The sequence below is a fragment of the Brachypodium distachyon genome, chromosome 3 (assembly GCF_000005505.3).
Source record: "Brachypodium distachyon strain Bd21 chromosome 3, Brachypodium_distachyon_v3.0, whole genome shotgun sequence".
In the NCBI taxonomy this organism is placed as follows: Eukaryota; Viridiplantae; Streptophyta; class Magnoliopsida; order Poales; family Poaceae; genus Brachypodium; species Brachypodium distachyon.
Window position 1 is genome coordinate 44260079 of NC_016133.3, and position 23554 is coordinate 44283632.

The window sequence follows — 23554 nt, forward strand, 5'->3', positions numbered from 1 at the left end:
CCGGGGGCACTTCCCGGCCCGCCTCCTCCTCGTCCTCCTCGAGGTGGCGCCCGTGGGCTCTTCCCACCGTTGACCTTCCCGAGTTGACGCCCCCGTCTTCGAGTCCGTGCCGCCGCCACGGTCGTCGACTCGTCGTCGTGGAAGAGTCCCTGCCAGCATCCCGTGTCCGCGCGTCTCCGACCAAGCGGACAAGGGCAACAACATCTCCTCCGCGCTCATGCGACCGCCGCACGTCTCAATCCTCATCTCTACGCACGTCTTCCCAGAGTCCACCACGACCCCAGCACTTTCCGTGTGTTGCACCGCCAAGCTGCTACAGCGCCAACTGCTTCGTTTGCGCTTGGGAGCTGTTGCGGCCGATCCCCTCAGGTAATGTCACCCTGCACAGCTGCTGCACTGTCGCAGTTATATGTCAAATTTCTTCCCTTTGTAAATTAGAAGTTGTCATGCCTGTAGTGTATTACTTTTATTTGAATGTAACTTGTTTGGCAAGTGCAATCATGCTATCGATCATGTCCGATTCAAGAGGTTCATTCTCCCGTTTAAGTTTTGTTTTGAAATTTGACCAGTGTAAATATTTGTTTATAATTTGGTCAGGGTAAATGTTGTGTATGCAATGGAAATTTTTATAGAATTAGTTTGATATATTTTTCTCCTGAAAATTTGTAGTTTGGCACAAATCGAGACTGATTGCAAGAGATGCAAAGCTATTTAAGGTGGTGTTATGCCACCATTTTTATGCTGCCTTTATTTTACACTGAGGTTACAGCAGCTGAGGGTATTTGTTCGATAGAAGGACATGCTTAGGACCCGGATATTACATTGATGTTTCATTGTTTTCTGTTCTCTATCTAAATATCGCCAAGCCATGCATGTGTAGGGTCTGCCATATTTTCTGCTGATGTGCAATATTAGTTCCCAACTTGGTCATGGTTTGCAGGACTGACACTAGGCGTGCTCTGCAAATAGGCTATGTCATGTCTTGCGGCACATTGAACTGAAGAGCAGTGTACCAAAGCCTACGGCGAGTTCCAACTTGATGTTCAACTGAAGAAAATAGTACCAAATCTTACACTAAGTTCACATTGGAAGCAAGGAAATTGTGATGGTGTGTGATTGCATCCAGTTCTTAGGGATGAATCATGTAACAGATATGTTTCCTATACTTACAAGTTAATCAGAATGGCATATTTTTTTGGTGAAATGGTCGGCTTATGGGTAGCTTACGATGTTTAGCAAGCCTGGGTTTGCTAACTTCCTTTGTTTCATTCGTAGTTGAAGATTTGTATCACGGTGTTGTACTTCATGTAAGATCATTTCTGCGTGTTATCAACATTTTGGTGTTCTTGATCTTTTATTTTTCCTACCAGTTGAGTTGTGTCATGAAATGTATTCCGTAACGAAGCACGGGCTAGTAGTAGTATAATACCGAGTACTGCACATTTGCCATGCCGACGGGTCCCAGGTAGAAAGGCGAGCTTGAGCAGGTCAGTCCAGAGCGCTCAAACGAATTGCCTACCAACCACCGTCTCTCAACTTTGACCACACGCTCCTGAAGAAAAGAAAAACTCTGAGCGCACAGGCACGGGGCTTCGAGTCTACAGACTCTACACTAAGTCTCTCCACAGCACGCGGCAATTCCACGCCCCCGTTCAGCCAGCCGGCTCGCGCACTCGCGCCTACCCTGTTTCCCTCCCCGGTCCCCGGCGGCACACAGGTTTGGTCCCAAAACCATCAAATGTTCTGGCGCAGCCTCTCGTGCCATATGCGCCCTTCCCCTGCCGCTCACACGTCGGCCCACCTACCATCCACGGTGTTATATAAGCACGCCCAGCATCCAACAACGCATCACCTCAGCGCTCGCTTGAACCCACACGACACAGCACTTCCATCCAACCTGCAGAGGAGGCAGCATGGCAGCCTTGGCGATCAGGGCGGCCTTCGCTGCGGTCGCCACCTCCTTAGCCGTCTACTGGCTCCTCAATTCGTCATTCCTGCAGACGCCGAACATCGCGCTGAGCCTGCCGGCAGCAGCAGCCGCCTTCGTCGTCGTCGCCATCGCGGCGAGCGGGCCCGGTCACCGCAGTGACGGCACGCCGCCCGGGCCGGCGGCCCTGCCTGTGTTGGGCAACTGGCTGCAGGTGGGCAACGACCTGAACCACCGGTTCCTGGCCCGTCTCTCGGCGCGCTACGGCCCCGTGTTCCGGCTCCGGCTCGGTGTGCGCAACCTGGTGGTGGTGTCCGACCCGCGGCTGGCCACGGAGGTGCTCCACACGCAGGGCGTGGAGTTCGGTTCCAGGCCCCGCAACGTGGTGTTCGACATCTTCACGGCCAACGGCGCCGACATGGTGTTTACCGAGTACGGCGACCACTGGCGCCGCATGCGCCGGGTCATGACGCTGCCTTTCTTCACTGCGCGCGTCGTGCAGCAGTACAGGGCCATGTGGGAGGCCGAGATGGATGCCGTCGTGTCCGACCTGCGCGCCGACCCCGTGGCGCGTGTGGCCGGCGTCGTGGTGCGGCGCAGGCTGCAGCTCATGCTCTACAACATCATGTACGGGATGATGTTCGACGCGCGGTTTGAGTCCGTGGACGACCCATTGTTCGTGCAGGCCACACGGTTCAACTCCGAGCGCAGCCGCCTCGCGCAGAGCTTCGACTACAACTACGGCGACTTCATCCCCATCCTCAGGCCTTTCCTGCGTGGCTACCTCAACAAATGCAGGGACCTGCAGAGCAGGAGACTCGCCTTCTTCAACAACAACTACGTAGAGAAAAGAAGGTAACTAATTAATGTGTCATAACACTGCTCGCGAGCATTCTATTTGTTGATCTTATCATTTTGCTACCGGATAAGCGAATATTAAGATATTGATATCGAATTGAATACCTTCCTGTATGCAGGAAGGTGATGGATAGTCCAGGAGACAAGGACAAGCTCCGATGCGCGATCGACCACATCCTCGCAGCCGAGAAGAACGGCGAGATCACGGCGGAGAACGTGATCTACATCGTCGAGAACATCAACGTGGCAGCCATCGAGACGACGCTGTGGTCCATCGAGTGGGCGCTGGCCGAGGTCGTGAACCACCCGGCCGTGCAAACCAAAGTCCGGGGCGAGATCAAGGACGTGCTCGGGGACGACGAGCCCATCACCGAGTCCAACATCCAACAGCTCCCTTACCTGCAGGCCGTGATCAAGGAGACGCTGCGGCTGCACTCCCCGATCCCGCTGCTCGTCCCGCACATGAACCTGGAGGAGGCCAAGCTGGGCGGGTACACCATCCCCAGGGGCTCCAAGGTGGTCGTCAACGCCTGGTGGCTGGCCAACAACCCGGAGCTGTGGGAGAAGCCGGAGGAGTTCAGGCCCGAGAGGTTCTTGGACGAGGACAGCGGCGTGGACGCGGCCACCATCGGGGGTAAGGCGGACTTCAGGTTCCTGCCGTTTGGCGTGGGCCGTCGCAGCTGCCCCGGCATCATCCTGGCCATGCCCATCCTCGCGCTCATCGTCGGGAAGCTCGTGAGGAGCTTCCAGATGCTGCCCCCGCCGGGCGTCGACAAGCTCGACGTCAGCGAGAAAGGTGGGCAGTTTAGCCTGCACATTGCCAACCACTCCGTCGTTGCCTTCCACCCCATCGACTCTGCATGAATGTGGGATTCAGAGACTACTCCGTACAGTTAATTTCGTTTTGTTTTACAGGTTATACAGTAAACAAAGTAGTACTACGGTATGTTGGTTGGATTAAGGCCAGTTCTATTTTATCGTTTCCAGCTTTCAGAAATGTATCTATGAAATCCAAATCATTCAGACTGAAACTGGAAAACAAACGTGTTCCTTTTAAACAGCCCTGTTTGATTTAAGAATTTTGGTTGTTTCCAAACAAAGCTGGCCTTAATTTTGTATCATTCAGACTACAACTGAAAACAAGAAATCAACTGTATGGCAAATATTCGTATTTGAAAATTTTGTAACAATAAAATGTTAGTTGTTTAAGCAACAACTTGTTGGATTAAAACAATCTCATCCGTGTTAAATGTTATATTTGTAACCAAATATTTAACTGGAAGTATTCTTATCTTTTTAGTTCTATATAATCCAAACAAATGTATGTTTGTGTCCGATATTTTCTTGCGGACCAAAACTTCTTAGATAATTTGTGTCATATATTCCCGTGGCAACTAAAATTGCTTCCAAGAATACTGAAAAATCCATTCCACCAATCATATGAATGTTTTAAACAAATGAAAATTCATTTCTACAGAAAACGGGAATTTGCTTCCATCTAACCATGGCAAAATGGCTCTTAGCATTAGGTTTGGCTTCGGCCTTCGGTGCAATGTGGACGCCGCTCGTGCTCTGTGGTGGTTGAGAGTCCCTTTGTTCTCACGCCGTCTCTTGCAGGCAACAACATCGCCAACTAATGGACACAACGTTAACCATGATGCACAAATTTGTTGTGCCACAACGTTAATGTCGCCCCATGGCATGCCGCAACAATTGTTGTTGCTGCTGCCCAAGGACATGAAGTCATATCGTTATTACCTTCGCCTTTGTCGGACGGGTGAAGCCTAAAATCTGATATTACCATTTTTTAAACCCACAGCAAAAATGTAAGAAGCACAGTACTAGTGCACACACTATTTTGCACATGCCACTCATGTGGGGGTCCTTTTTGGTGTAGGGTTAGTGCTGATGGCCCGGCTTCAATACAATGCACAGCTCTTGTCTGGTATAGCCGTATAGGTGGCCAACAGACCGGGCCGTTTTTTTTTACGGGATGACAGGGCGGTTTCCAAACGCCCACCGGCATGGCAGCCCGGCTCGGCTTGTGCATGCTCGACACACAACTAAACGGGCCGTGCCTCGGCCTCGTCGGCCGGCACAGATTGACCCGTTTAGCGCTTTTCATATTTTTTTAATATTTTTTTTTTGCATTTTGTATGTGGCCTGCCAGGCTAAACAACCCGGCCCGGCCGCCTGGGACTGGTTTCTTTTAAACTAAATTAAAAAAAACACCGTATTAAAGGTTAGGATTTGTAGCGGTCTACGTTTTTGTTAATAAAACCACCGGATTAGACTAAGCGTCCGATTGCTAGCGAATAACCCTGAAACTGACAGGGTAGGTCCACCGATCAGACCGACATGGCGTACCACCGTGGTAGCTGAGAACCGATGCATCTCTCTTCTCTTCCACCCTCTGTTCCCGATCTGCCGCGGCATCAGAGCCCTGGGCGGCCATGGTCACCGGTTCCGGCGGTGGAGCGATGGCGGCGGCGGAAGACTAGGTCGACGCGGCCACCAGTGACAGCGATTCCCCATCAGGAGGAGGAGAAGGGGATGACGATGAACCCGTCCACCATCCGCACTCGCTGCTGCTCCTTGCCACTCATGCCGACCGCCCTGACCGACCAACCAATCAACCAAGTAATCCGGACAGAGGGGTTGGTTATTCCTCCGCTCCGATGTGCGCCGGCGGAGCGACAGCAGCCCGACTCGACCAATAGGTCCTCCTATGTTTCCTCCTCCTCCTGGCCTTCCTAGTGGGCACGGATGGGAGACGGCGGTCGGGCGGGCGGCCATGGCGAGCGGGGCTGCACGGTGCACGAGAAGAGGAGCGGAGGCGGTTGGATGTGCACAGAAGACGTGCGCAGTCATGAGAAGAGGTGCGGGGCCGGGCGGTCATGGCGTGGCGGGGCTGGGCGGGGGCGCGCAGCCGCTGTTGGAGAAGAGCCGGCGACGGCGAGGTCGCGCCGGCGACCACGGGCGTCGTTGTGGGGCTCGCTGCTTTCCAAATCAAGGGCGCCGGAGACTTCCCGGGGACGAGACGGTGCTCCAGCTGCTCCCCGGCTTGGGGTCGGGGAAGGCGGCCGGTGACCCGCCACTCCCCGGCGAAAGGCCTCTCCACGTCATCCGCGGCGTCGAGCTCTCTTAGGGCCTCTCCTTCGCTTTCAGCGCTGTCAAGTACATCCGCCGCCGGCAAGCTGCAACTCGCGGCTGCTCGTGCCGCTCGCTCCCGCTGCGGCTCACCTACCTCGCCAGCGCCCGCCGCCCCGCGATAGCCCATCGGCCTTTATCTTTGCAACTTTTAGATCGGGAACACACAGAGAGTGCAGGGAGAAAAAAGTGATTTGCCGCGCTGGACGCAGGCCTAATCGGTGGACCCGTCTCGTCAGAAACATGTTTAACCGCTAGCGAGTAAGGGGTTAACTTCCAGTAATTTTTAGTCTTTTTTAAACAACCATCTGGCTTTATTGATTCGTAGAAGAAAGTACGATAGATTGAAACCAGCTAAATGAACATAAGGAACGAAAATCCACTATAGAACTAAGAGCTCCATCATGGTCTTTCGAAAACAACCTTTCTAGATCCATCTTCCACATCTTGAAGTTTCTCCATGTAACCGGTAACGAAATTACAAACACCATGCTTGCCTGTACTAACCTTATAGGTTTTGAAAAACCGCTTAAGTCACCCACCTCAAACAATGAGAACCTAAGATCGTTGAACGCACCATGGCTGGAGACACACCCTTTACAAGGAAAGCTGTGAAACTGCTTCTTTGTTGATGAATTGACAAGGAAAAATACCAAAAACACCAAAAGAATAATTGCGAGAACCGCTGACTCCATGGAATAGGACGCGATGCCTACGCCAAGACGAGGACAGAGCCAGGCCATAAATCTTCTAGACGACGTCATCTCCACCGTCAAGATGACACCGCAAAGAACACACAAATTTAATCAAAAAACTGCAAAATTAATGCTAAATGTTGATCCGTGGTTCTCCCCGTCTCTCAACGCCAAAAAGGCAGTCAGAAACGAGGGGAACCGCCGGAGATTGAAATTTCCTTCAACGAGGATGGCTAGGTCTTCTTTCATCCTTTTTTTTTGGCGGCAAAAACCCCCTTTATTGATTAATAGAAACAAGAGTTACATCATTCAGTAAGAGAGGGATTAAGCAAGAGGGAGCAGAAGACGCGCACGATCCAACCGGCGAGAATCTAGCTTGACGGGCAAGTTCGTGAGCCACGTTATTTGTGTTCCGACTGCAGTGAACGAACTGTGCAGAACCAAACTCTCCCAGCAGATGGAAGCAATCTTTCTGCAATGTCTCTATAACCACAAAATTATCACAGTTAATGATCACCTTCCTACAGCCCTGGGACACCGCCAGCTCCAGCCCCAGTTTGACGCCCGCAACTTCCGCCGAGACAACGTCAGCAACAAGAGGAAGCCGACCATTCGTCGCTGCAATGAACTCCCCAAAAGAATTCCAGATAACAGCTCCAATCGTTCCACTCAAATCATCGGCTGAGAAGGTTGCATCCACGTTGATCTTCACATAATCAACGGGTGGTTTCAGCCACATCTCATTTTTCTTTTCAGCTTTGTGGGAGCTAGCAATACTGCAGTTCCTGGCCATAGATAATATCGCAAACACAGACCTAGAAATGTTAAGAGTAGGTTCATCATGTACAAAGCAACGCCGTTGCCGCCAGAGATGCCAGGCTGTAATCACAGCAGTTTCAAAGAATAGGTCGATCATAACTTCAGTAGCTAGGGTTTCATCCTCGTGCCTTGCCTTTTCCATCCGGTAATTTTTAGTCGAAAAACGTCAAAATCATCTTTCCGCCCATTTATAAACGGGCCCGGCTTGGCCAGGTGCTTTGCCCATTTATAAACTGGTACTTACGTGAAATCACAGCCCACGGACGTTCTCTCAGGGAAAAAAAAGAAGCCCAGAGACGTGCCATCGTTCGCCTCGCTCTCCCTCCACCTCCAGTCTCCAGACGGCGCGCCGCCATCAAGCTCCGACCAGCAGGCGGCTGCTCCTTCCTCTCCCTTCCTGTACTGTTCCGGTATCCCCCTCACGCCCTGGCCCGCTCCATCCGGCTGCGCCTGCGCGCTCCTTCTTCCGGCGATTAGAATCGGCATCTGCACCCCACCTCCGCCACCGCCCACCTGCGTGAGTCCCCTTCAGGCCTTCACAGTTGCTCTGTCTCCCGAGTGTTTTTTTGTAGGTCTCAGATCTTTTGTCTTTAATCTGCGAGGCTGAGTAACTATACCGTGAATTGTGATGTTTAAGGGTAAATTACACTCTAGCTCACCGATTTCTCAATTTGCACGTCTGTTTCACTAAATTGTAGTGGGTCATTACACATCACCACCACGCCACTATCATCAGTTCATCACCATCCCCTCCACATCAGATGGCTGAACCAGCATAATTCTTGACGGCCGTCACTGCGTTGATATTTTTGTTCCAACCCACTTGCCTTTGAGACTCGTATTTATTGGGTATTTCTATACTGATCACATGGAGGAGGCAGAAAACGTTGATACTATTTACTAGGCCTGCTTACATTCAACTAAAACTTGGATACTAATCACAGAACATGTTGAATTTCAATCATCAATTAAATATCCCCATTCTGCTACTGCGAAATTCTAAATTCGAAACAACATAATCCTAATATTGCAAATCAATATTGACTCCTACTATGTTGGAGGTGGCACACCTGCAGCACTTGGTTGGCCATCTAGGCACCTATGCCCACCTCCTGGCTGGAGCCAACTCTGTCCTAGCCCACTGCTATCTGGCAAATCCCAATCAACGCCGCTTACTTGCCTGTGATCAAAGTCATGGTCAAATGATCCAAATAGGGACAAGGTTGATGTTGAAGAGACACATACTCTTGCTAGCCAGATGAGCTCGAACAAAACATTATGTCTTGAGATTGTTGCAAAATTTACGAGCCTATGTACCAGAGCTCTGGCACGGCGGTGATGTGTAATGGTCTACTTAATTTAGTTAGTGACCTACACAGGCAAATTAAGAGAATGGTGACCTGCTTAAGTTTAGTGGCGCAGAGTGTAATTTGTTGGTTAGTGCTTATGCTTGATAAAGATATTATTTTCCTAGAGTTAAGCTTTAGTTCATTCGATTCAGTTTCATAAAATAGAGGTAAGATGAAGCGGAATAGGAAATTGGCATCTTGTTTTTCATAACCAACTTTCCCTCTGTTTAGTTAAGAAATTTTGTTTTTGCAGGTTCAGGTTCAGGTTCTTGTTCTGTTGTCAATGAAGACACAATAGAATCAGATTAAAGCAAAACTTCTACAGGGCTATGTGCTTGTTTCAAAAGAAATGGGAGATAGAGAGAGAAGAATGGTGTTTGTCACAGTAGGGACCACATGTTTTGATGCTCTTGTCAAGAAAGTAGATTCTCCGCAGGTCAAAGAAGCTTTATGGCAAAAAGGTTATACTGATCTTTTTATTCAAATGGGCCGAGGGACATATGCTCCATCTAAGGTTAAGCTTATCCTTTTTATTTCAATCAGCATGTTGTTCCTACATAGTCAGGATGCTAAGTTTTTTTGTGATTAATTTGGTTATGCAGCTTGATGTCTTGTGAACAATTTTGTTCATACAGTTGCATTTTCTGAAGTAGACAGTCCATGACAGATTTTGTCATGGAAATGATATTTTCCATAAAAGGAACTGATAAGAGGCTAATACATCACAAACATTCATGTAGTATTCTCGAATACAGGTCTCAGGAGATGCAACTCTTAAAGTTGATCATTTCACGTTTTCGTCAAGCATTGCCGACTATATAAGAGAAGCTTCCCTAGTGATCAGTCATGCAGGTAAACATAATTTCTTTCTATAGTGGAAAATCTTAAAGGAATTGGACTTATTTTCCATGGCATTAGCTATTGTTTGTACTAATCCTCAATTTTTTTTTATCATGATAACTAAGTCTCACGAAACTTTGAGGGTTTTCCTTGCGTGGCCTTGTATGGTTTGATAAAGAGCATTTCAAATCTTCTACTGTCTATCTATGAGAAGCAAACGAACCCTTTTGCCCGTTCATACGCTAGCCCCCTTGCTGAGCAGTTCCGAGGCTAGAGCCAACCAGAAAATTGGTGTAGGGAAAGTAATCCAACCGGTCCTCAATACCCTCGGGTGGAGGCCTCAACATTTTTTGTACTGTGCTAAGTGCCTAAGTTTCTACTCCGTATTTTTTTTTTTTTTGCTTTGACATTTTCCTGCATGTTTTCTTCAAACCCGAAGTCATCTCTTTATGCTACACACCAGAAAAAGAACCAGATGTACATATGGTGTGCTTCGAGTTCATGTCATTGCCGGAAGGCTTTAGAAGTTTAACCCAATCACATGACATTAAGTTATATGTTGGAAAAAGGAACAAAACATTCAAGTGACATGGATAGCAATGAGCTACATGCTGTATAATTTGATCTGATACAGCTTGCATTGGGGTATCATAGAATAATTAATGCAGTATATTGAAAATGATAAAGCATAATTAATTAGTTTAAGTGGTTGTATCAGAAGGAAATTGGTTGTGTGCTCATGGGTGTATGTACTCCCACTCCTCATGTGCCACTTATACACATGTGTTGTGCTTCTTTATTACTTTGAGTGTACTCCATTAGTAATTACTACATGCTCCAAAGGTGATTCATTTGAAAAATTTCCCATGTTGCATATGTACTATTTTTATGTAAATAAAATGGTATATTGCCAAAATTGACCAGGGTGAAATTTTTACTTGCATGCTTTTTAAGGCGTCATCTATTCAACAGAGATATTAACACAAATGCGTGGAAGAATAATCAAGTGCTACGTGCTTACTTAAACCCACAAAACATCAAACATGTGTCATTATGCCATCGGAATTGTTTATATTCAGTGAGTTGTTGACAGGTTCAGGGAGCATATTCGAGACACTGCGATTGGGCAAACCTCTAATCGTTGTTGTAAATGAGGATCTGATGGACAATCACCAGATTGAGTTAGCAGAGGAATTGGCAGAAAGGAAGCACCTTTTGTGTGCACGCCCACAGACACTGGAAGAGACTATCCAGGGGATGGATCTGGAGACTCTCCTAGCCTACATTCCAGGGGATGCCAAACCAGTTGTTGCACTGATCAATAAATTTCTTGGCTTTCCAGCTGATTGATGTCTTGTTTTCCTTTTGACGTTTCTAGTCAGCAAATCTCTTTATTTTTGGCTAATTTTCGATTTATGGATGACTAGACCATGTTATTAGTCATGCTGCTTTGAGTGAGATAATTGACCGAATCTGTATGATATTGGAAGTTCATTTTATGGTGTGTTCAGTGATCTTATGTTTCCATTTTCTGAGGTGAACAGCTCATGTGTCTTTTCAGAACCTACAAAAGTTACTCTAGCTTGTGTGAACATGATAATTTGCAGTTTTGTCACCAAATATATGGATGACGTCAAATGCGAAGGGTGGAGCTAAACACGTTGACTTCGAAGGACCATGATGGAGCTTTTAGTTTTATCGGGAATCTTTGTTGTTTATGCTTTCTTATGTTGCTTCGATATATTATACCTTTTTCCATTTTCTTCCATGATTCAATAAAGTCAGATCTTTTTATTAAAAAAATAAAACCAGAACTTTGTTTCGGAAGTATAAAGAATTTTAAGACAGTTAAAAAATAGTCGGCAATGTTAAAAAAAACATTATGTTTTATGAAAAATAATGGGAAAGCTAAAAAAAATCAGAATGAACAAGTTAGTAAAAAGTGGGAATTAGACAATTTAGAATGGAAGGAAGTAAACGGCAAACCCCACAAGAAATTATGAACATTCATGAAACATAAACATAACACCATGTGTCTCCATAATATTTCAGGTTTCTTATGATTTGTTCATTTTTAAGAAAAATCCAGGATTTCTCCAAAATAGTTTCCTGGGTTTTCATAAGGGAAAATGTAGTATCTTTATCTTTACACTTATAAAAATCTGAGTTGGTGGTCATCAATTCACCCTACCAAGACTTCGTAGTTTGTTAAATGATCGTCACTTGATTGTTTCAATGTAGTAAATTTATTTATGTATCATGATCTTTTGATTGGTTTGATGTATAATTTTGGGATAATTATTTCTTAAATAAATATTTTGAGAACTCTTATTTAGCGCCAAATTAGAAAACACGATCGCATAAATATTTAAAAAACTCATACATGGAATATATATTTTTAGTTTTGTAGCAACGCATGTGCATTTAGCTAGTAGTTAGAGATAACCTACTTTTTTTTGACCCAGATTGATCGAGATTGCCGACTTCATTTCCCATACTTTTTGCTTTGACAAATACGAAGCTAGCAAAAAAAAGGATTAAAAAGCCAATTTAATCAAACATGGGAATCAGAATGAACCAAGATCGGCCCATTTATACCGATGGTCCCAAAAGAAAACTTTAATTGTCGAGCTCAGAGCAACGGTGATCCTAAAGCTATAGCTATGGCCGCCAGCGAATTAGAGCTTGGATATAAATACTCTCCCGATCTATTACATATTACTTGTCGCAACTGCGTGTTGGAATCTGATCCAGATTCCCAGGGGCCAGAAGTTCCGGCCCAACTTCCGGCCGAACCTTCGGTCGCTCTTTATTACTTTCAGGAAATTGCAGAACTTGCTGCGGAACTTCCGGATATTCAGGAATATGCGGAACTTCCTGCCTCCAACCGGAACTTCCGGTGTGACCGTTACGGATCTGACTTGCCCTAATGTTCCTGCTATATATATACCCCTTGTATGCCGCCGTTTTGGGTAGAGTTCGCACGAGTTGAGTTCGTGAAATCTCCCCGGCGTTGTAAACACTCCCATATAGTGAAATTTCGCTGGCTGGCGCCCGTGGTTTTTCTCTCTCGTTGTTTGAGAGGGGTTTTCACGTTAAATCTGTGTGTCCTTGTGCTGTGATTTCTTCTTCGTTCTTCGTTCTTGCTTGTCGCGTTCATAACAAGTGGTATCAGAGCCCCAAGTTCCGCCTAGGGTTTGCGACATGTCTACCTTGAAGTTCGATCTGCCGCAGCTGGACTACACCACACGATTCTCGTTATGGCAAGTGAAGATGCGGGCGATTCTCGCCCAAACTTCAGATCTGGATGAAGTGCTTGATTCCTTTGGCAAGAAGGATGAAAAGGAGTGGACTGCCGAAGAGAAACGCAAAGATCATAAGGCTTTGTCATTGATTCAACTTCATCTATCCAATAATATTTTGCAGGAAGTATTGGAGGAGAAATCCGCAGTAGCCCTGTGGCTGAAACTGGAATTGATCTGCATGTCTAAAGATCTTACCAGTAAGATGCATGTAAAGATGAAGTTGTTCACCCATAAGCTGCAAGAAGATGGATCGGTAATATCTCATATAACTGTTTTTCGAGAGATAGTTTCTGACTTGCAAACTTTGGAGGTTAAGTATGATGATGAGGATTTAGCCATCTTACTCTTATGCTCGTTGCCTAGTTCCTATACAAATTTCCGCGATTCAATTCTTTATAGCCATGACTCTCTAACCCTTAATGAGGTTTTAGAAGCACTTAGACAGAAAGAAAAGATGAAGTCTATGGTGCAGACCGATGGGTCGTCGTCAAAGGCAGAAGCTCTGCAGGTTCGTGGCAGGACCGAGCAGAGGAACAACAACTATGGCAACCGAGATAAGAGCCGGGACGGAAAAGCTCGTTCAAAGTCCCGTGGAAAAGATAAGTTCTGCAGGTATTGTAGGAAAAATAATCATGTCATTGAAGATTGTTATAAACTGCAGAACAAGGAGAAAAGGAACGATACCTACAAACGGAAAGATAAGTCCGATGGTACTGGTAAGGCCGCTGTCGTTTCCACCGACAGCTCTGAGGGTGAATGCCTCGCTGTTCTGGTTGCTTGTACTTCCCGTGATGATGAATGGATTCTTGATACAGCATGTTCCTTTCATATTTGTTGTAACAAGGATTGGTTCAGTTCTTATGAGTCTGTGCAGACTGGAGATTTTGTGCGTGTGGGCAATGACAATCCTTGCCATATTGTTGGCGTTGGGTCCGTTCAGATCAAGACCCATGATGGCATGACATGCACGTTGAAAGAGGTGAAGCACATACCAAGCATGGCAAGAAATTTGATCTCACTTAGTACCATGGACTGTGACGGGTACAAATACACCGGTGGGCATAGACTTTTGAAGGTATCTAGAGGTTCTCTTATTCACATGATAGGTGATATGAATTCTGCAAAATTATATGTTCTTAGAGGTAGCACTTTGCCTGTTTTGCTGCTGCCGTTACACCTAATGATTTTGATGGTTGTTCAAAAACGAATCTGTGGCATATGCATCTTGGGCATATGAGTGAACATGGGATGTCAGAGTTGGTCAAGAGAGAGCTCATCGATGGCTGCAACTTGAGTAAGCTTGAGTTTTGTGAGCACTGCGTTTATGGTAAGCACAAGAGGGTTAAATTCGTTTCTTCCATTCATACCACCGAAGGCATATTAGATTATGTGCATGCTGATGTTTGGGGACCTTCCCGTAAGACCTCTATTGGTGGTGCTAATTACATGCTTACCATTATTGATGATTACTCAAGAAAAGTTTGGCCTTATTTTCTGAAACACAAGTCTGATGTTTTTGGTGCTTTTAAGAAGTGGAAAGTTATGGTAGAAAAGCAAACTGAAAGGAAGGTGAAAATTTTGCGTACTGATAATGGTGGTGAATTTATTTCTGATGAGTTTGAGGAGTTTTGCAGCAATGATGGTGTGGTTAAGCACTACACGGTTGCCCGTACTCCACAGCAAAATGGCGTGATGTTGGGAATATGCCCTAGAGGCAATCATGTATGATGTAATTCCCAATGTATTCATAAATATTATTAAGTTGTCCTTGTTTGAACATCTGATATGTATCATTGAATATGTGATTTGATTGTGGAACTATGTATTCATGTTGTTCATACTAAATTGTCCTTAGTCATTGAGGTTGTGCTGGACACATAACCTAGACTAATGTGAAAGTTGGCTGATGACTCGGTTCCACTTGTCATGGGCAAGGTGATGTCATTCCAGCTTACACGGACTCGGCTAAAGAGTTTAGCGAGTCGGACTGACCCATATTGAGATGCAACGAGTAGGTCGTCATTTGCATGTCTCAATCAATGTAATCCTTAGACCTGAGGTTATCGCACAATCCGAGTTGTGGATCACCAACTTAGGTTCTGTCAAACGTTGTTCCGTAACAGGGCAGTTATAAAGGCAGAGTTCGGGTTGACTGAGAATCAAGCTGTGTGATGTGGATAACCAAGATGGGATTTTGCCCCTCCGACTGGAGAGATATTCTCTGGGCCCTCTCGAGTGATATGATTCGGGAAGCATGGCCATGCGCGACTCGGTTAACTGTTAACCGGGTCGATCGACTAAGAGTTAGTCGAATGAATCGTATATCACAGATCGAGAAGAGAGTTGAACTATGAAAGGGATGACGATTAATCACCTATAGTTTGACAAGGTATATCGTGAGGCAAAAGGGACTAAGACGTATGTCACATTGGAAGGTACGTCGTCATGACTCGATGGTACTTGGGAGTCGGCACGTTCTGCTAGGAGCCGCTACCGATTGATCAATTGAGAGTCGGACTCCAATCGTGTCCAAGTCGCCATGAGCCTGCGGGGTCACACACTTAAGAGCGGGAGCAAGTATTTGGTCGGGTTGGACCCGAACCGGAATTGGGTTGACAATGCGAGTTGGACTCGCAAAGTGGATGGGCCACAAGTGCTGGAGCCCACTTCCACTCGGTATATAAGCAGGGGCGTGGGATGCCTAAGGGGCACGTTTTTTCCACTCTCATGCGTTGAGAACCCTAGCCCCATTCAGTCCAATCGTCGCACCTGACCTAGCAGTCCGCCGCCGGAGCTCCTCCTCGCACGTGTGGATACCGGCAAAGGTGTTGTACGTTCAGCACTTCGACGATCGCGGGATTGGATCGGCTGGATCGGATCGAGGGACTGCACTGCATCAAGGCGTCGCATCGATAATCCGCAACTGCGCGTCTAGTGGTAATCCTCGTGGCCTTCTACCTCGGCTAGATCTTGGGAGTTCGCGTAGGAAAAGTTTTTGTTTATCTCTACGCGTCCCTTCACGTGGCTGAACGCATGAATAGAACCATCATATCCAGGGCCCGTTGCACGTTGTCCAATGCAGGTTTGGGCAGGCGTTTTTGGGCTGAGGCAGCTTCCACCGCATGCTACCTCATAAACAGATCACTTTCTATTCCACTTGACAAGAAAACTCCCATTGAGGTATGGTCTGGTAAACCTGCTGATTATTCACAGTTGAGAGTTTTCGGTTGCACTGCTTATGCTCACGTTGATAATGGAAAGCTAGAGTCTAGAGCTGTTAAGTGCATTTTTCTTGGCTATGGTTCTGGAGTTAAAGTTTTCAGGTTGTGGAATCCTGAAACTAAAAAGATTTTCTGAGCAGGAATGTTGTCTTTAATGAAAAAGTTATGTATCATGATACATTGTCCACTGATGCGTCTCGCATTGAAGAGGAGAGACTTAAAGTGCAGGTGGAGCACGTTGATGAAATTGTTGACAACGATGATGCTCAGGTTGATCATGGTAATGATGATGGAAACAATGATGATTATAATGGTGATATTGTTCCACCCTCACCACCTGTTTTGCAGCAACCCACACGGTCTATTGCAGCTGACCGTCCAAAGAGTAATAAAAGTCCTCGTCCACGTTTAATTGAAGAGTGTGATCTTGTTTATTATGCTTTGAGTTGTGCAGAACAGGTGGAGCATGATAGTGAACCGGCCACATATAGTGAAGCAGTTGTTTCCGGCGACCGTGTGAAGTGGTTGTCTGCCATGCAAGAGGAGATGCAATCTCTGGAGAAGAATGGCACATGGGATGTTGTGCCCTTGCCAAAACAGAAGAAGGTCGTTCGCTGCAAATGGATTTTCAAGAGAAAGGAGGGTCTGTCTCCTAATGAGCCTATGAAGTTTAAGGCAAGGTTAGTGGCAAAAGGTTTCAGTCAAATACCAGGTATTGATTATAATGATGTGTTCTCTCCAGCGGTAAAGCATAGTTCCATCCGTACTTTCTTTGGTATTGTTGCTATGCATGATCTTGAGGTTGAGCAGTTAGATGTGAAGACTGCATTTTTGCATGGAGAGGTTGAGGAGGAAATATACATGGACCAACCTGAAGGGTTCATAGTTCCTGGTAAAGAGGGGTTTGTGTGTAAGTTGAAGAAGTCCCTTTATGATTTGAAGCAATCTCCTAGACAGTGGTATAAAAGGTTTGATTCATTTATGATCTCACGTGGTTTTAGTACATCTCAGTATGACAGTTGTGTCTACATTAAATTTGTTGATGGATCACCTATATACTTGCTGTTATATGTTGATGATATGTTAATTGCTGCCAAGAGCATGAAAGTAATCACTACTTTGAAGGCACAACTAAGTAGTGAATTTGAGATGAAGGATCTTGGTGCTGCTAAGAAAATCCTAGGTATGGAAATTAAAAGGGACAGAAAATCTAAGTTGCTATTTCTTAGTCAGCAAAGTTACATTGAGAAAGTACTTCACCGTTTTAATATGCATGATGCAAAGTGTGTTAGTACTCCTATTGCTTCTCATTTCAAGTTGTCAACGTTGCAATGTACTACTTCTGATAAAGATATTGAGTATATGTCACGAGTTCCCTATTCTAGTGCTGTTGGTTTCTTGATGTATGCAATGGTTTGTTCACGTCCTGATTTATCATATGCTATGAGTTTGGTCAGTCATTGCATGGCTAATCCCGGTAAAGAACATTGGAAAGTTGTTCGGTGGATTTTCAGGTACCTCCGTGGCACATCCAATGCTTGCTTGAAGTTTGGCAAGACTGATGAGGGACTCGCTGGTTATGTGGATTCAGATTTTGCTGCCGATTTGGATAAGAGCAGATCCCTCACAGGTTATGTGTTCACGGTAGGTGGATGTGCTGTGAGTTGGACGACAACACTGCAACCAGTTGTTGCTCAATCTACAACCGAAGCAGAATATATGGCTATTGCTGAAGTTTGCAAAGAATCTGTTTGGTTGAAAGGTTTATATGCTGAGCTTTGTCAAGATGTTTCTTGCATTAACCTGTTTTGTGACAGTCAAAGTGCTATTTACCTTACTAAAGATCAGATGCTCCATGAGAGAACCAAACACATTGATATCAAGTACCATTTTGTTCGCGACATTGTTGCACAAGGTAAATTGAAGGTATGCAAGATCAACACTCATGATAATCCTGCTGATATGATGACAAAGCATGTTTCTATTGCTAAGTTTGAGCTATGCTCAAGCTTAGTTGGTATAACTGTTTAGCCCCTAGTGGCTGTCGGCGCCGAAAGTGTTTTCTTTGTTGTTTTAGGAGTTGTTGTTGTTCATGCTACAAGGAAGAATTTGCTATAAGGAAGAATTTGTCTTAAGGTGGAGTTAGTTGGAATCTGATCCAAATTCCTAGGGGCCGGAAGTTCCGGCCGAACTTCCGGCCATTCCAGGCACCGGAAGTTCCGGCCCAACTTCCGGTCGAACCTCCGGTCGCTCTCTGTTACTTTTCGGGAACTTGCGGAACTTGCTGCGGAACTTCCGGATATTCAAGAATATGCGAAACTTCTAGCCTCCAACCGGAACTAACTTCCGGTGTGACCGTTACGGATCTGACTTGTTCTAATGTTCCTACTATATATACCCCTTGTATGCCGCCGTTTTGGGTGAGTTCGCACGAATTGAGTTCGTGAAATCTCCCTGGCGTTGTAAACACTCTCATATTTTGAAGTTTCGCTGGCTGACGCCCGTGGTTTTTCCCTCTCGTTGTTTGAGAGGGTTTTTCGCATTAAATCCGTGTGTCTTTGTGCTGTGATTTCTTGTTCGTTCTACGTTCTTGCTTGTCGCGTTCATAACAGTGCGTATGTTTTACACAATGGAACACGCAGAATTGGGACAACTCAAGAGATGTTTTGGCTGGATTTATTGTACAAGCTCGTTTTATGCCAGTAATTTGTAACCCAGAAATTTATGAATATATCCAACGGATCGTGCCATGCAGCTCATCCAGAAATATTATCAAGATTCAGTCACATTCGTCCGAAGATTCCTACGGTCGATTTCTTGGAACTCACTCCAGTTTAGCATGGACCAATTGCATTGAAGCCAGAAAAAAATACTACGAAGTATTGATTTCTCAGCGCATAAACCCAGCTCCTCACCAAAATTTGTGGACACTTATCCCAGCACTGCTACCCACCTCTCGCTTTTCCTATTTTTCTCCGATTACTCTCTGTTTAGCTTTTCTTTTTCCGTCCTCAATCCTCCTTACCACGAAAGGAACAAAGGGAAACCCCCGCAAGCCAACAAACCCGGGCGGCCGGGTCGCCTCTCTCGTGGAACACAGCACTCCCCACCGCAACGCGGACCGATCGCGCCACCGGGACGGGCCATGCCGCCGCCGGAGATCCTCCTCGGCGCCGCCGAGCTCTGGCGCCCCACCGCTCGCGCCGGTGGCTGGGCTACCGCCGCCGCGCTCCTCCTGCTCCTCTTCTTTCACCTCTCCGTCCTCCTCGTCCGCCGCGCCCGCGGCCGCCGCGGACGCCTTATCCAACCAGAGACCACCACCGCGGGTTCCGCCTCCTCCGCAGCCGCCTCGCTCTCCTCCGGCTCCAGCACAGGGTTGGTCAGATACAACCTCCGCCTAAGCCTTCCTCCCCTTGGCGTGGTTTCTGATGGAGATTACCTGAGGATTGATTTGATGGGTGGAAGGATGATGGTTGTGCCTTGTTTGCATTTCACGGATTGCAGGATAGAGGAGCTTGTGACGGAGGACGATCTGAGGCAGCTGGTGAGCAGTTTAGGGGTGGGCGCCCGAGAGCCGGAGCTTGAGGGTTGGGAGCCTGTCATCGCCAAGGCGAACGACGCCGTATCGTACAAGGCTTGGTGCGACAAGCCCGCGGTAGGGCTGGCTCATTTCTCTCTTCCTTTTTGATTCATCGTATTTCTTATCTTGTGCTGTGTGCATCAGCAGTTTATAGTGTTTGAGTAGAGTTGTTGGGATTAATGTTGAGATACTAGGATGGAAACACGTTAAGGATTTGTGCCTCATAAGTCACAGCGAGGATGTTAAATTCACTCTAGGAGGACTTGTCCGTGTGATCAATTAGTTGGTCAGCACGTCTGAAATTTCTCAAAGACCACAATCCGATTCTGAATACTAGTTATGTGTGCTTCAGTGAATTGATTTGGATTTGTGTTTTTTTCCTGATAACTGAGATGAGAAATTAAGGTTCTCCAATGTTGAGAACTCATATTAATGTTTTCCTGAGACAAAGAGTAATCACTAATCACTGATTGACTATTGTAGTCTGCCTGGAATTTCCTAGGGCCTAAGTTTTTTTTGCTGGATTCGGAAGAGGAGTTTGCCATGATTGGGTGCAGAGTCTAGTTTAAGAAATTATTTATGTATATTATGCTCTCAAATGCAGGATGGCCCGCCTAAATATCTTAGCGTGACAACTTATGAGGGATGCACAACAGAACTTTTGAGGGACTTTTACATGGATAATGATTATAGAATGGTGTGGGATAACACTGTAACAAAGCACGAGCAGCTGCAATGTGATGAAAATAGCGGAATTGAGATAGGGCGTACAGTTAAGAAGTTCCCTCTTTTAACACCAAGAGAGTACATATCGGCATGGCGAGTTTGGGAATCAAATGAGAATTCTTTCTATTGTTTGGTCAAGGTTAGTCGCATCTCCCTCACCTTCCCTGTAGCCTGCATAAACTATTCATAGTACTGTGCATCAGTGATATACTGATATGATATCTTTTCATCAGATATCAATGGTCTAACATAGTGTTATTCTTGGTTTTGGTACATATGCACTAATTTACTTACAATACATACAATCATGTACACTTATCCTAATCACGAAGACTTATCTTTTTCCAAATGAAATGTTGGCTAATTCTTGCCACCTGGAAGGTTTTATCAATGTTCATGGAGTCAACTACAGAAAAGTTGATGAAAGCCACTGTTACATCAAAAATTGTCAATGCTAACCTGCAATTGAAGATTCAACTGGTTTACATTACAGCAACGATGCATGTCCATTTTAAAAGACATAAAATCATTTGAACTGAGGATGACTGTCAAAAAACATAAAATTACTTGAAACGAAATTGAACCAAAAAACATAAACACATGAAATGAATTGAGCTGGCATTCTTTTTTTTTTAAGTTGTCACTTAATCAATCTACACCTGAGTTAATCCGTATGCAGTCTGAATGAGAATGATGCTATTGCTATTGTATCATAACCTAATGCCTTGTTTAATTTGTTAATCCTGGCAGGAATGTGAACACTCTCTTGCACCAAGACAGAGAAAATTTGTTCGAGTACGACTTCTGAGATCGGGATGGTGTATTAGGAAAGGTAAGTCAAGATTGATACGAGGCCTTCTGTTCGGTATTTGTTGAGCTTGGAATAAGCTATCTTGTTTGGGTGACACTTTTGGCGTTGATGGTAGCTTTTTTTAGAAGGGGCATACAGCGTTGAATGTTTGTATTACATGCCTAACTGTGTTACAAGACAAAATATCAGCCTTTAGAATTTCTGCAAAATATTAATGTATACGTAGTTTTCAGATTCAAATGCAATCAATATACTTCTTGATAGAACAACTTAGTATCTAAATCGATCTGAAATTAGGTCAACTTGTTGTCTAAATAAAAGAATGTAAAGCTTTGCAACTTTCTTGTACCCATGAGGTGCGCTGGATGCTACATGCAGGTTTGATATCAGCTCAAAGGCATTCCTATAATCTGAATTTGTATTTGTTAATTTCTTGGAACAAATGCATGACAATCAAGCATGACGGCACAATTCTTCTTCCTGTCCCATTTCCTGTATGGCCTGATACGTGCCACTCTGATGGAAATGTAAAGTTTGGAATGAATAGGAATGCCATTTTATAGGCGAATCTTGTCTTTTTGTTCAATTTTCATAATAAATGCATCTGTCAAGTGTTCTTTTTGGGTTTATCTTACTATATCATAAGTGTGTGCTTTGTTATCAATTTTATATTCACTCTTAACCTTACAGTCCCTGGAAGAGATGCATGCCAAATCACAGTGTTGCATCATGAGGACAATGGCATGAACATCGAGATGGCAAAGCTGGCCTTTTCCAAGGGCATCTGGAATTACATTTGTAAAATGAACAATGCTTTACGCCGGTATCCTCAGAACCATGGCCCATCAGTATCAATTCTAACCATGCAAAGACTTATGAAGAAGGTTGGTGCTCTTTACTAGTTTATCAATTTATGTTAATTTATTGCTTGTTATCGATTGTAGTTTGTTTCCCGTGTCCTTCCATGCTCGAAATATAACAATACAATTTCTTTTAGAGATTTAATATGTTTATTTGTAGCATAAGTCTATTCTCTTGAAATTTAAATTATTTACCCACACATTCTGTGAATGGTTTACTGTTATATTATTGAAACATGGTCATTTACAGTACTTGCTCTGATGAAGCTCTCTCTTGTGCATCAGTTTTCCCAGGCCTTACAGACCAGCATGGACGAAGGTCATCTATCTCCAGTGAATACAGCTGCAGCTGTTGTTCCTTCTACACATTTAACGGGAACTTCACCCTGCAAGCTGGGGAAGAAGTCTTCACGGGAAACAATTGCAAGTGGACTTTTGCTTATTGGAAGCATCGTTTGTCTGTCCAAAGGCCGGTCTAATCTTGGCGCTCAGCTTGCGATGGCATTCTTCCTGAAGAAGGCGTTTAAGCAAGACAAAGGATCAGGCTCGCCGAGAGGAAGAACTGATGCCACTGTATCCAGGCACTAGTAGTAGGACTGGCTTAAGCTGCGAAGACTACCGTTTTATGATCCGTATTATAAACACACTGAGTACTGCTTACCTTTTTTCTTTTTTGAGAAGAGAGTATTTCTTACTTGAAAATGCACGACTATACAGCGTTTTCAGCCTGAGTTATGTAAATAATAAGTTTTGAAATAACCTTCTTCCCCAGTTAGCGCTTGGGATGGTATCCTGTTGTTTCCTAGTCTTCTGCCGTACTTTCCTTCCCCACGCGCAGACGCCCAATTCAGTACCGGGAGTTCCAAAATAACACTGAGAAAATCAAACTTCAAAATACCATTACACCTTTGGTTTTTATGCCAAAATACCACTATGTACGGAGTAACTGGGACTAACAGCAATGTAAGATGTCCTTGCCTCTTCCGTGCTCATTTCCACTCATTCGTGCAACGCCGGTGCTGACTTCAGAGGGAACATGCAACAGAGTAGCAGACTGACGGCAGAGCAGAAGAGGAAAGGGCGAGCTGCTCGTGGGCGGCAGAGGGCGCCCCGCGTCGGCATCAGGAGTGGCCGCGACCTGCAGGGAACCAGCGACCGACTCGTGGAAGGCAGAGGGCACCCTCGTCGGCGTCATGCGTGCTCGCGACGGGCAGTGAGCGGCGAGCATGGACGCGACGGACTCGTGGGCGGTGGAGGGGCATCAGGGGTGGCCGCGACGGGCAGAGAGCATCGGATGGGTCGGGCGTGGCCGCTGGGACGAGATGGCGGCTGGGGCGAGGTATTTAGAGGGAAGATTCGTCAGAGGCTGAGAGCGGCGGTGGATCGAGGGATTCAGAGGGAAGAGATGGCGGC

At 45.6% G+C, this 23554-nt stretch overlaps 3 protein-coding genes across 4 annotated transcripts; all 3 read left to right on the top strand.

Annotated features, from left to right (window-relative positions):
* Nucleotides 1-1836: 1836 nt before the first annotated feature.
* Nucleotides 1837-3899, top strand: LOC100832881 (cytochrome P450 CYP73A100). The gene is made up of 2 exons (XM_003574905.4): nucleotides 1837-2782; nucleotides 2905-3899. Exons 1-2 carry the CDS (start codon nucleotides 1914-1916, stop codon nucleotides 3647-3649), a joined length of 1614 nt encoding a protein of 537 aa, XP_003574953.1. The 5' UTR covers nucleotides 1837-1913; the 3' UTR covers nucleotides 3650-3899.
* Nucleotides 3900-7685: 3786 nt separating this feature from the next.
* Nucleotides 7686-11173, top strand: LOC100833191 (UDP-N-acetylglucosamine transferase subunit ALG13 homolog). Of its 2 annotated transcripts, none has more exons than XM_010237114.3 (4): nucleotides 7686-7966; nucleotides 9052-9312; nucleotides 9539-9650; nucleotides 10732-11173. In XM_010237114.3, exons 2-4 carry the CDS (start codon nucleotides 9148-9150, stop codon nucleotides 10986-10988), a joined length of 534 nt encoding a protein of 177 aa, XP_010235416.1. In that variant the 5' UTR covers nucleotides 7686-7966; nucleotides 9052-9147; the 3' UTR covers nucleotides 10989-11173. The 2 variants fall into 2 exon arrangements, with proteins under 2 accessions (XP_010235416.1, XP_003574954.1); XM_003574906.4 differs by having other exon boundaries at nucleotides 7688-7966; nucleotides 9554-9650.
* Nucleotides 11174-19197: 8024 nt separating this feature from the next.
* LOC100833504 lies at nucleotides 19198-22931 on the top strand. The gene is made up of 6 exons (XM_014900975.2): nucleotides 19198-19539; nucleotides 19669-19819; nucleotides 20349-20609; nucleotides 21221-21302; nucleotides 21972-22165; nucleotides 22427-22931. The coding sequence occupies exons 1-6, from the start codon at nucleotides 19310-19312 to the stop codon at nucleotides 22727-22729; spliced, it is 1221 nt and encodes a 406-aa protein (XP_014756461.1). The 5' UTR covers nucleotides 19198-19309; the 3' UTR covers nucleotides 22730-22931.
* Nucleotides 22932-23554: the final 623 nt, after the last annotated feature.